The sequence below is a fragment of the Giraffa tippelskirchi genome, chromosome 7, assembly GCF_054371585.1.
Source record: "Giraffa tippelskirchi isolate mGirTip1 chromosome 7, T2T-mGirTip1v1.2.pri, whole genome shotgun sequence".
Taxonomy (NCBI): Eukaryota; Metazoa; Chordata; class Mammalia; order Artiodactyla; family Giraffidae; genus Giraffa; species Giraffa tippelskirchi.
In genome coordinates, this window is record NC_137281.1 from 112,050,032 (window position 1) to 112,062,218 (window position 12,187).

At 39.1% G+C, this 12,187-nt stretch overlaps 1 protein-coding gene across 11 annotated transcripts in view; it reads left to right on the forward strand.

Moving 5' to 3' along the window:
- Positions 1-12,187, forward strand: part of LOC145512889 (uncharacterized) — a 324,797-nt gene that overhangs the window by 30,766 nt on the left and 281,844 nt on the right. The window contains exons 1-2 of one of the 11 annotated variants that reach the window (XM_081507609.1): positions 6,826-6,982; positions 8,483-8,537. The exons of the other annotated variants lie outside the window; for them this stretch is intronic. Of the exons in view, the coding sequence (XP_081363735.1) occupies positions 6,962-6,982; positions 8,483-8,537 (76 nt within the window). The 5' untranslated portion in view covers positions 6,826-6,961. Of the gene's footprint in view, positions 1-6,825; positions 6,983-8,482; positions 8,538-12,187 lie in introns of those variants that run through there. 11 annotated transcript variants of the gene reach the window in all.

Here is a 12,187-nt window from a genome sequence, read left to right on the forward strand (position 1 = left end):
TTTGTTGTTAGCATTATTAATTACTCATAGGTTAATAATTTATTGGTAACACAGCATACTGAGTCACTTTCTGTGTTGTTTCAAACATGTCAATGTATTAAGCTAACTTGTTTTCTATCTAAATACAATTTGTGGTATATAATTTGCTAACAGGAATAAAGTACTCATTTAACAAGAAAGATCATGATGTGTGTAACAAGTCCTCAAAAGCAGGAAGACTGTATTTTGATGCCGTTAATTACTTTTGATGATCAGACTGCTGTATTTATGCTAATTGCTAAATCCCCTGAGGTCTCACTAAGATGAGATATAGTGAAGAATAGACAATGAAACCCCAAATCAGCAGAGGTGGTGATTTTAACATCTTGAAGACCATATTTAAAAGGTACATTATAGTCATGATGTTGAGTTGGTGGAAGCAGAAACCATTTCTTAGTGAATAACTGGTCTGGCAGGGGACATGTAGCCTGTGTGGTGGAGAAAGGGCACTTGATTTTTTTTCCCCCTTGAGGTCCCTTCCAACCCCAAGACATCACAGATTCTGCTTCTAGATCTCTGTGGGAAAATTAAGTTGAACACTTAGATTTAAAATTTTGCTTTCTTTCAATTTATCTACATGATGGAAACAAAGCCATTTGTCTTCCCTCAACCCCCATGCTCTCATCCTGGACCTATGAAAAAAGACATTATAAGAGAAGAAGACAGAGGAAGAGAGAGTGTCTAAAAGAATGCAAAGAGAGAAGTTGTAAGAAAGAGAGAGTAAGAGACAACCTAAGAGGGGCCATGAGCAAGAGAAATTTGAGAATGGCAATGATCATTGTTCAAGTAGAAACATTCTGTTTGAGAACCACCTAAATCTCAACCTATGCTATTAGACAGGTGCCATAATAGGCAAAAGTCTTTTAGGCCCATGTTGTCTATGAAAGGTAACAGCAGAAAGTGAGCTTGGGAATTTGCATATAACAGGCCAAAATCTCCCTGCTGGGTTTGAGCAAAACTTGGCTGAAATTTGTAATCAATAAATGAACAGAATAAATTCTTTGAAATCACTTGTGAAGGCACCAAACAGAAATCCTGAAGATGCTTCCTTTACGACGTAGCCATCATAAGAAACTTTAGAAAGCAGCATAGTTTTAGAAAGCACATTAATGGAATGAGGCATGATTAAATGGAAGTGAGTCTCTTGTTTGGTTTTATTAAAATGAGTCTCTCTCTTGAAACGGATCCATTTCCCATTTCTCACCATCTTATCAGAGGATGCCATTGCAGTGGGAACCAAGTGCTCCTTTTCCAATTTAATGGAAAATCAAAAGTGCAGAGCTACCTGCACAGACAAAAACCAACAACTCTGAAGGATGACCCTTCAGTGGAAATGCATTATGGGGCAGACCACGAGTTTTCCTGGAACTCACATTTTAACCCCAGCAAGATTCCTGTACTCTATCTTTAGTAAGAGCCTGGCTTATGTTATACCTTACATGGTGTCAGCAGTGGGCAAACAGTAATTGTCAGAGCTCAGGTTTCTCTAAGACCTCATATTCTCAAAGTGGATATTATAGGTATAAAGACCAGTGAAGTTGGTAATGAAACAGCAAGTATTCCTTTAGGATTTTGATGTCAGAGAAAGGAACTAATCGTCTCTGTTGCCAAGAAGCTGTCAAATATGCCTTAATTATGATTAATAACATACACGTACCTGAGAAGATTTTTTTTTTCTCTCTCACACTGACTTTCTTAAAATGCCTCTTTGCTAAATATTATTTCAGGGGCTGATGCAGTTCTAGCATTAGGGACAAACTAGGATGGTGGTATCTCTGTCTGCAGTGGTATTTATAAGGCGTTCATGCTTGGCTAAAGAAGTCAGGATCTAGCATCTATCCATGTATATATTCCTTTTCTTTGCAAGTGCTAGTTTTACAGGGAAAAGAGTTTTAGAATAGATAATTTAAAATTTTTCACAAGTGAGTGGTTTGATTTTAAAGCAAATTTTTCTGTTATGTGCTCTTGAAAATGGTGGTCATTATGCTTCTGAAGTGAGCAGTTTTATTGTTCACAGAGGAGGGAAAATGGGGATTTGTTATGATGTTGATGTAGGAGTTGAGAAAGAAGCACATACTAATCGTGAATTGTGGCTAAATGAGTGTAATGGAGCTGTATGATAGTTGTCATACGATAAACAACACTAGTCAATGAGAATCGCAAAACACAAATCAAAATGGAAAACATTTATGGCAGAGTGCCATGTAATGATGTACATTTAGCTTTGTGTTATTTAAATGGAAAGTGAATTCAGAAGTACATACATTGAAAGAGTTGTGTATGAATTTGATACAGGTTTTGACCTTTTTCAGTCCAGACATACCTTTTTGCAAATATACACCTAACATCATTCTATTGTTTAGGTGAAGTTAACAGGCCTCAGAATTCAGTGAGTTGATGGCTCCCTCTCCAGCTTTATTAGACAGTTTAAGCTTTAATTGGCTGGCATTAAGTCATTCAGTCAGTGAGAGAGCTGCTCATTGACTCACTGGGAATTGTGGGAGCAATTGATCTAGCTGTGACCAGACACTTCAGGAGCAACTGCTTACTCAGAGTGGAAGTGCATGTTACAAAGTGCCCTGGTAGCGAGTGTCTGTGAGTGCCTGGTCACCTGCGTCTCACCCTTCTCCATGTACAGAGTTTAAGGATAAACAGATTGTCTATGCTAGAGAGGGAAACATGTTAGAATTAAATGTGTTTGCTCAGCAAGGTGAAGACAGAGGTGACTGTCAACTATAGCAAAGACTGCCTTGGAGAGGGAAGCAAAGATAAATTGAAGTATCTGTGTGATCAAACAGACTGATACATAGGCACCAGAGCCCCTGTCGTTCTCATCTATTGGGTTGTGAGTCCTTAAGAAAAGGACTGTGATTCATGTACAGTCATGGTATTATTTCTGGGCCTTATGTGCAGTATTCACTAAATAATTACTGAATAAATACATGAAAGCATTTATTCCAATAATGGATAAACAACTGCTCAAAATATGTATTTAGTTTCAAAGCCAGTTTTACCCAGTCACAGAAAAGAAACTATTTCCTTTTAAAAGTTATTTGTTTTCAATATGGAAACTCTATATGTACCATTTAAGGTTAACATTTATCATCTGAATGGTCATCTGCCTTATTCTTTGGCCTTGGTTCCAAGCCATGTCCCAAAGTCAACCCTCTCCTGTAAAAAATATATGGAAGAGTATACTGCATCACTCGATAAGAAGATGGACTTTCAGAGCTTCCACCTTGAAGGGATGGTGAATATTTGGTTGTATAATTTCTGATGTACATGAAAAAACTGGCCATGATACAATGCTTGTAAATTTTCAAGATTGATAATTACTTCATGTAACATCACTATACATTCCCTCCAATTCTCTGCATGCTTTAACATTTTCCTATTACAAAATTAAATAAAAGAATCAGCTATATAACTTCTATTCTCACTTTGTTTTGATGCATAGTCTTGTAGGACTGCCAGATACTCTAAAGGCCATTTAAGTCTCTGCCCTTTTACTTTGTTGAAGAGAAACTGAGGATGTGATGGTATATTCCTCTGTCCATGGAATTCTCCAGGCAAAAATACTGGCGTGGGTTGCCATGCCCTCCTCCAGGGGACCTTCCCGACCCAGGGATCAAGCTGGAGTCTCCTACACTGCAAGCAGATTCTTTACCATCTGAACCAACACGGAAGCCCATGTGATGTTACAGCACTTCCAAAGATCAATTGTAACAGAGACAAGAGCCAGTTGCTATAAGGGACTGATACTTCATTGTTCTTGCTATTTTGAAGGTGGTACTCTGGGTGAGGTTTTCTTTTTCTTTTTTTGACTGTGTAATAGATAGTTGAGAAAGAATTCTAACAAGTATTGCAGCCCAATGGTTGCACCACCCAGAGTGAGGCAAGTATTATGATGATAAAGAAATTCACAAATTAATATTACCCTAAATATACAGACCACTGAGGGGGGAAAAAATTTTAACCTAGTCTTGAATTTTCTTCTGTTTGGTGTGAGGATGTTAGATCTATTTAGATTTGTTGTTTTTCAGTCACTCAGTAGTGTCCGAATCTGCAGCCCTATGGACTGCAGCACGCCAAGCTTCCCTGTCCTTCACCTTCTCCCAGAGCGTGCTCAAACTTGTGTCCTTTGAGTCTGTGATGCCATCCAGCCATCTCATCCTCTGTCGTCCCCTTCTCCTCCCGCCTTCAATCTTTCCCAGCATCAGGATCTTTTCTGAGTTGGCTCTTCGCATCAGTTTGCCAAAGTATTGGAGTTTCAGCTTCATCATCAGTCCTTCCAATGAATATTCAGGATTGGTTTCCTTTAGGATTGACCAGTTTGATCTCCTTGCAGTCCAAGGCACTCTGAAGAGTCTTCTCCAACACCACAGTTCAGAAGCATCAATTCTTTGGCGCTCAGCCTTCTTTATGGTCCAACTCTCACATCCATACATGACTACTGGAAAACTATAGCTTTGACTAGACGGACCTTTGTTGGCAAAGTAATGTCTGTGCTTTTTAATGTGCTGTCTAGATTGGCCATAACTTTTCTTCCAAGGAGCAAGCATCTTTTAATTTAATGGCTGCAGTCACCATCTGCAGTGATTTTGGAGCCCTAAATAATCAAGTCTGTCACTGTTTCCATTGTTTCCCCATCTATTTGCCATGAAGTGATGGGACCAGATGCCATGATCTTCGCTTTTTGAATGCTGAGTTTTAAGCCAGCTTTTTCACTTTCCTCTTTCACCTTCATCAAGAGGCTCTTTAATTCCTCTTTGCTTTCTGCCATAAGGGTGGTGTCACCTGCATATCTGAGGTTGTTGATATTTCCCCCTGCAATCTTGGTTCCAGTTTGTGCTTCATCCAGCCTGGCATCTCGCATGATGTACTTTGCACATAAGTTAAGTAAGCAGGGTGACAATATGCAGCCTTGACATACTCCTTTCCCGATTTGGAACCAGTCCATTGTTCCATGTCCAGTTCTAACTGTTCCTTCTTGACCTACATACAGATGTTTCAGGAGGCAGGTAAGGTGGTCTGGCATTCCCATCTCTTGAAGAATTTTCCAAAGTTTGCTGTGATCCACCCAGCCAAAGGCTTTAGCGTAGTCAGTGAAGCAGAAGTAGAGTTTTTCTGAAATTCTCTTCATTTTTCTATAATTGAATGGATGTTGGCAGTTTGATCGCTGGTTCCTCTGCCTTTTCTAAATCCAGCTTGAACATCTGGAATTTCTTGGTTAGTTTATAACACCAGAAAATCCCTACATGACCTGGCCCCTGCACACCCGTCAGAGCTCTTCCCCTCACCTTTTCCTCTTCGTTCACCACAATGCAGCTTTCCTGGCTTTTCTGACCCTCTAGTATGCCGCAGTTGCTACCACTGCCAAGCCTTTGAACATGCTACTTCCTTCACCTGGAGCTCTCTTTCTTCCATGCCTTCACAACTGTGAGTCATTCTCATTATTGTTTCACATATTTTTGGAGCAGTTTTAAGGTTCACAGCAAAACTGAGTGAAAGGTACATAAATTTCCACATTCCTCCTGCCCACACAGCATCTCCATTATCCACGTCCCCCAGTATCTCCCATTATCCACATCCTCACCAGAGTGGTACATTTTTTACAACTGATGAGCTTACACTAATACATCATTATCACCTGAAGTTCATAGCTTACATTAGGGTTCACTCTAGGTGGTGTACATTCTGTGGGTTTTGACAAATGTATAATGACATGTATCCACCATTATAATATACAAAGTAATTTACTTACCTAAAGTCTTTTGGGCTCCACCTAGTCCTCCTTCCCTTTCCAGTAACTGATGCTCATGGTTATTTTAAATATCTGTTCATAGATTACTTTCTCAGAGATGCCTTTTCTCAGCAGCCTCACAAGGATAGCAACCTCTTCTCACGCTAGTCTTTTTCTACCCCTTCCTCTCTTTTGTTTTCGTTATAGCATTTACTAATACCTAAAATTTGTCCTATCACTTTGACTACATGGCTTCAACCTACTTTTTTCACTTCTGCTTTCATTATAAGACCCCTGAGTAGAATATATTGTTCACTGCTCTTTTCCCCAGCTCCTAAAATGGTGTCTGACTTACGGTAGGTCCTCAGTAAATATTTGGATCTGCTAAGTTTTGGGGGTTTTTTTTGTAATGTTGTCAAGGACTATACTGGTGATCCACACATCAGTCAAACATAAATTCTTTTCTAAAGGAGCTTATAATTTAGAAGGGGAGACAGTCACCAGTCACATTTATAACATGATCTGATTAGTGCCATGATTAAGCATCATGATATGAGAATCAAATGAAGGACCATTGAACGCAGGCTGGGGGAATCAAAGAAGCTTTCCCAGAGAAAATAATACTTTGACTAAGACTTGAAGAATATGAGGAGGACTTGACCTGGGAAATATAGGACGTCAGTGTCCTACACACATCCTCTGAGCATTCACCATCAGAATGTTCCTGACCCCGCTGTTCCTGACTTGTCTGAGAGCAGATTCAGCCCATGCAGGGACCAGGCTGAAAGTGTTGGGGAGTTAAGTCCTGCCAGGAGCAGCCCACAGCCAATGACTACTTGGTTCTTTGCCCTTTGGGTAGGTGGGCAACCTGAAGTGCATTCTGTCCTGTCTCTCAGAGGTCCCCGGGAAGGTGGAGCCTCGATTCCTCACAGTTACACTCACCGTTGAATTCCTTCTCTTCTCTGACTCATATCCTCACTCCTCTGCTTGTTGCCTGGGGTCACCTCCCAAATAAAATCTTTTCCCTCAAATGCTTGTTTTAGGTTCTGATTCTGGGAGAATCCAATGTAGAGCATTTGGCAAAGAAAAAAAGAGCAAGGGTATTCTGGACAAAGACAGCACCTTTTATGAAAGACAAGACTTGAAAAAGGGCCTGACATATCTAGAGAATAATGAGAGATGAATTATGAATTAATTGAGGTAAGTGGCAGGGAGTAGCAGAAGATGAGGCTGGAAAAATACTGGACTGGCTCCTTTGCCTCTTTGTGTGCATTTTTCTAAGAATAGTGGTAGCAGATTTGCACTCATCTACCTATAGTTCCCCTTATGTGAACAGGAAAAAATATAGGCATATATCATATAACACAAAATTGCATATTTAATATGTATGAAAACATGGGTTTTTATAAGTACCAAAATCTACACTTTTGAAACAGAGCACAAGTACTTGGCTTATGCTGGGAATGACACCCATAATGTTGTTTTCCTTCATACTCATCAAGTGTACTAATTAGTAACACAAGTGAGTCTCAGTTTTGTATGTGAAGTCAAAATGAGAACACAGAATTGGTCAGTGTGAAATAATGTGTAACTTGATCTAGAGTTTTCAAATGAAGACTCAAACAGCCTATCGGAAATAAAATAGTCTGTACCTGGGCCTTCCCTTGCTGCCCGGCAGATCTGATGGGAAGAAACTATCTGTGGCTTCCAAAGTGTTTTTGGTCCCCACATCCCTGACCTCATGCATTTTTTGAAGGAGAATCTTCAGAGAAACCCATGCTACATTTAACTTTGGGGTCTCTCTTGTGGGCTTGTGTCTAACCAGACACTGCCGATCTGAATATTTCCTGCATGCTAAGCAGACCATTGTCAGCCGCTTCCTCTAGGCTAGATTGTTATAAATGCTGTTTATGATCCTGCTATGACAACTGTGAAGGACATGGCAAAGAATTTATCACAGGATTATTCATCCACCAGCAGAATACCTAATAAGATTCTAAATGACCCAAGATGATAATAAGATCTAGCTTGTAGCAATAAGGTATTAATAAACTGCTTTTTTCAATAAGGGAGAGTCCTGGCATCATTACCCTGACATATTTGTTTTGCTTATATTTTGAGAACAAAGTAGGGCTGCTGGATTGAATAGTAAATTTATAAAAACCTCTGATGTATGAAAAATACAACCCACATGAAGTGGAACCCATAGGTTAAAGTCAAGAGCATAGTGTTTGCCTATGACATCCGAGAGCCAGACTCCCAAGCCATCGATTCTAATTGTTCCGTGCCATTTGCCTTTGTATTTAAAAATTATATAAGAATAATATATCGCCCACTGTTGACCACAAGGCCATAATTCAAATGAAGAAATTTAGTAAAATCATAAACCAAGAAAGTGCAGTGTGGATGAATAATGGATGAAACAGGTATGCTGAGTTCAAAATGAAATCTAAGATTCTTCTGCATGTTCCTGTTTTGAAAATAAAACTATTTAGTTTTAAGTTAATATAAAAAAATGGATCCTGTTCATTGTCACTCAGCTGTTCCTAGGGAAGAAAGCAGCAGAAGTTCAGGAACCTGTCATTAGTGAATTTTTTCAATATTAGAAGCCAAACAAGTTGCTCTGCCCTGGTTTTTCTGCCTTAGAGCTTCTCTCTCTGACAACACTGTGTAAGGACTTGACTTTTACTTTGTTTCCAGGAAAGTAGCCTTGTGCCTTGGAAGGTGTTCTCAAGTGGATTTTCAATTCATCAGGGCAAGTATCAGCATATCAGTATTGAAATCAGCAATTATTTTTAATGAGATAAAATATGTATACAGTAAAACATGTAACTCCTAAGTGTACACAATTTTGAGGACTTTTGGAGGTTGAGTTTTTGTGTCACTCAGAACAAATTATGGGACATTTTCATCTCCCCAAGAAAGTTCCACTGTTCTCTGTTTCACTCAGCATCCTCTGATTCTTAAACACAGGCAACCATTGTTCTGGCTTCTGTGCCTTCAATTAGATGTGATTATTGTTGAACTTCATATAAATAGAAACAAACAGTGTACTTTTTGTGTGTCGGCTTTTTTTTTTAAAACTCAACATAATGTTTTTGAGATTAATTTAGGTTGTTACTGTATCAGTTGCTCATTCCTTGCTGTTGCTGTATGGATATATATGCCATATTGTGTTTTTCCATCCTCTTGTTGATGGACGCTTGGTAGTTCCTAGTTTGGGGCCATTATAAATAAAGCGGCACTGAACTTTTATGTACACATCTTTTTTGTTAACTGAAAATGGATCATGACCTATCTGTGAAAGCTGAACTATAAAGCTTCTAGAAGAAAATAAAATCTTCACAACCCAAAGATAGGCAAAATTTTCCTAGGTAAGATACCAAAAGTGTGTATTGTAAAATAAACAACCAATAGATTGAATTTTGTCAAAACTTAAAACTGCTGCTCCTCATATACAAATCTTTTTTTTGGAACTACATTTTCACTTATTTTAAGTAAGTACATAGTAGTGGGCTACATCCATAGGGTGGATGTAGGTTTTATTGTATAAGAGACTGCCAAATGATTCTCCACAATGTTCCATTTTACAGTCCCCAAACAATGTGGAACAGTGTTCCAGATGCTACATGTCCTTGCCAACACTCAGTGTTGTACATTTCTTTGCATTTTAGCCATTCTGGTGGGTTTGAAATGGTAGCCAGTTGTGGTTTTCACAGTCAACAGTGTTTTTATTTTTATTATTTATTTTATTTAAAAAAACTTTATTGGAGTATACAGGTGCACAGCCAAGTGAATCATCTGCACACATACATATAGTCACTCTTTTTTTTAGATTCTTTATCTAAATGGGTTGTTGCAGAGTGTTGAATAGAGTTCCCTATGCTATACAGTAGGTCCTTACTTTGTTGTTGTTTAGTCACAAAGTTGCATCCAGCTCTTTGCGACCCCATGCACTGTAGTCCACCAGGCTCCTCTATCCTTGCTATTTTCCAGTCAAGAATACTGGAGCAGGTTGCCATTTCCCTCTCCAGGAGATCTTCCTGACCCAGGGATTGAACCCACGTCTCCTGCATTAGCAGGTGACTTCTCTACCACTGAGCCACTAGGGAAGCTCTTTATTTGTTGTCCATTTTATATATAGTGTGTATATATCAACCCCAATCTCCCAGTTTATCTCTCCCCACCTTACCCCCTAACCATAAGTTTGTTTTCTATGTCTGTTTCTGTTTTGTAGGTAAGTTCATTTCAACAGTGTTCTTAAACTTAAAAACAACCAAACAGGCAGGTTGATTGGATTTGTGTTTAGCTTTTGTGTGAAGTGCACACATTAGACGTTTAAACCAAGATACTTGGACTATTGCCTTTCAGACTGCCCGGTCACCTTCAAATTGCCATTGCTCACATTCCTTCTGTGTTTATCTCCATCTCCAGCTCCCTTGCCACTGATTAGTCATAACTCATGAAAATATTTAATACTGTTAGTTAAGCATTCCACCTGACTAGTCTAAAAGATACACAACTAAAATGACCTAGCGCCTAAGGGAAATTACTCAAGTTACAAAGAGTACTATTTCATGTGGAGGACAGGGATTCTAACACTGCTTTTCTGTTAAATAAGTACGTTGTGCAAAGCCTGCACTAGGAAATTGGGTTTAGATGGAAGCTTAATGGAAACCACATGCTAGACTTTTTCAACAAATTTGAGTTTGGAGCCTCATGAAAGTAAGAAATGGTAAAATTGCTGCCCCCTATCTAGATGTTATGGCATTTACTATAATAGAATCGTTTGGCAATTAGGGGCTTTAACTCATTTCTGAACATGAATTTAATAAACTTTCTGTGGGGCATACATACACATGTGATGGGGCCTCTTGTGTTATAACTGAAACGTTTGTCTTCCTGCATTTCTTTTAGTTTAGGGCCATATGAAAATGATATTCTATACCATGATGGACACACTTAGTGTTAGTCAGAACAGAACTTCACGTTGCCGATCTTCAAAGAGCTACTTTAGCATGATATACTATAAAGGCCAAGAAGTCTCCAAGTGTCTGATGGTTACACTCACACCTTTTTTTTTTTATGTGTGGTTTGTTTATTTTTTTAATTTATTTATTTTTAATTGGAGGACAATTCCTTTACAATATTGTATTGGTTTCTGCCATGCATTGACATGAATCAGTCATAGGCATACATATGTGCCCTCCTTCTGGGACCTCCCTCCCACTGCCCACCTCATCCCACCCCTCTAGGTTGTCACAGAGCACCAGGTTTGAGCTCCCTGCATTGTAAAGCAATTTCCCACCAGGATATCTGTTTTACATATAGTGATGTATATATTTCCATGCCACTCTCTCTATTTGTCCCACCCTCTCCTTCCCTCAGTGTGTGCACAAATCTGTTCTCTATGTCTGCATTTCTTTTGTTGTCCTGCAAATAGGATCATCAGTACCATCTTTCTAGATTCCATGCATGCTCATTTGCTCAGCCATGTCTGATCCTTTGCAGTTCCATGGACTGTAGCCCACCAGGCTCTTCTATCCTTGGGATTTTCCAGGCAAGAATACTGGAGTGGGTTGCCATTTCCTCCTCCAGCTAGATTCCATATATATATATGCATCAATATATGATGTTTGTCTTTCTCTTTCTGACTTACTTCACTCTGTATAAAAGGCTCTAGGTTCATCCACCTCATCAGGACTGACTCAAATGTGTTCCTTTTTATAGCTGAGTAGTATTCCACTATGTGTATGTACTGTAACTTTATCCACTCACCTGTCAATGGACATCCAGGTGGCTTCTGTTTTCTAGCTGTTACAAATAGTGTTGCAGTGAACATTGGGCTGCATGTCTCTTTTTCAGTTATGGTTTCCTCAGGATATATGCCCAATAGTGGGATTGTTGGATGATATGGTAGTTTTAGTCCTAGTATTTCAAGGAATTTCCATAGTGTCTGTTATCAATTTACATCCCCACCAACAGTGCAAGAAGATTCCCTTTTATGCACACCCTCTCCAATGTTTATTGTTTTCAGACTTTTTGATGATGGCCATTCTGACCAGTGTGAGGTGATATCTTGTTTTGATTTGCATTTCTCTAATAATGAGTGATATTGAGCATCTTTTCATGTATTTATTAGCCATCCGTATGTCTTCTTTGAAGAACGTCTGTTTAAGTCTTCTGTTCACCTTTTGATTGGATTGTTATCCGGGTATTTAATACTGCCACCACTGAGAAAAGTGGCCAAAAGCTGTTCCCTGAATATGAATCACCCTTTCTATGTGACGTGACCTTGCAGCCTTGGCCACAGCTGATAGCCTGGAAATTGCTGGCTGTCACAAGGGCATTTAGCTATACGCTGAGTATGATGAAAATGATGATGATAATGATGACAATAACAAT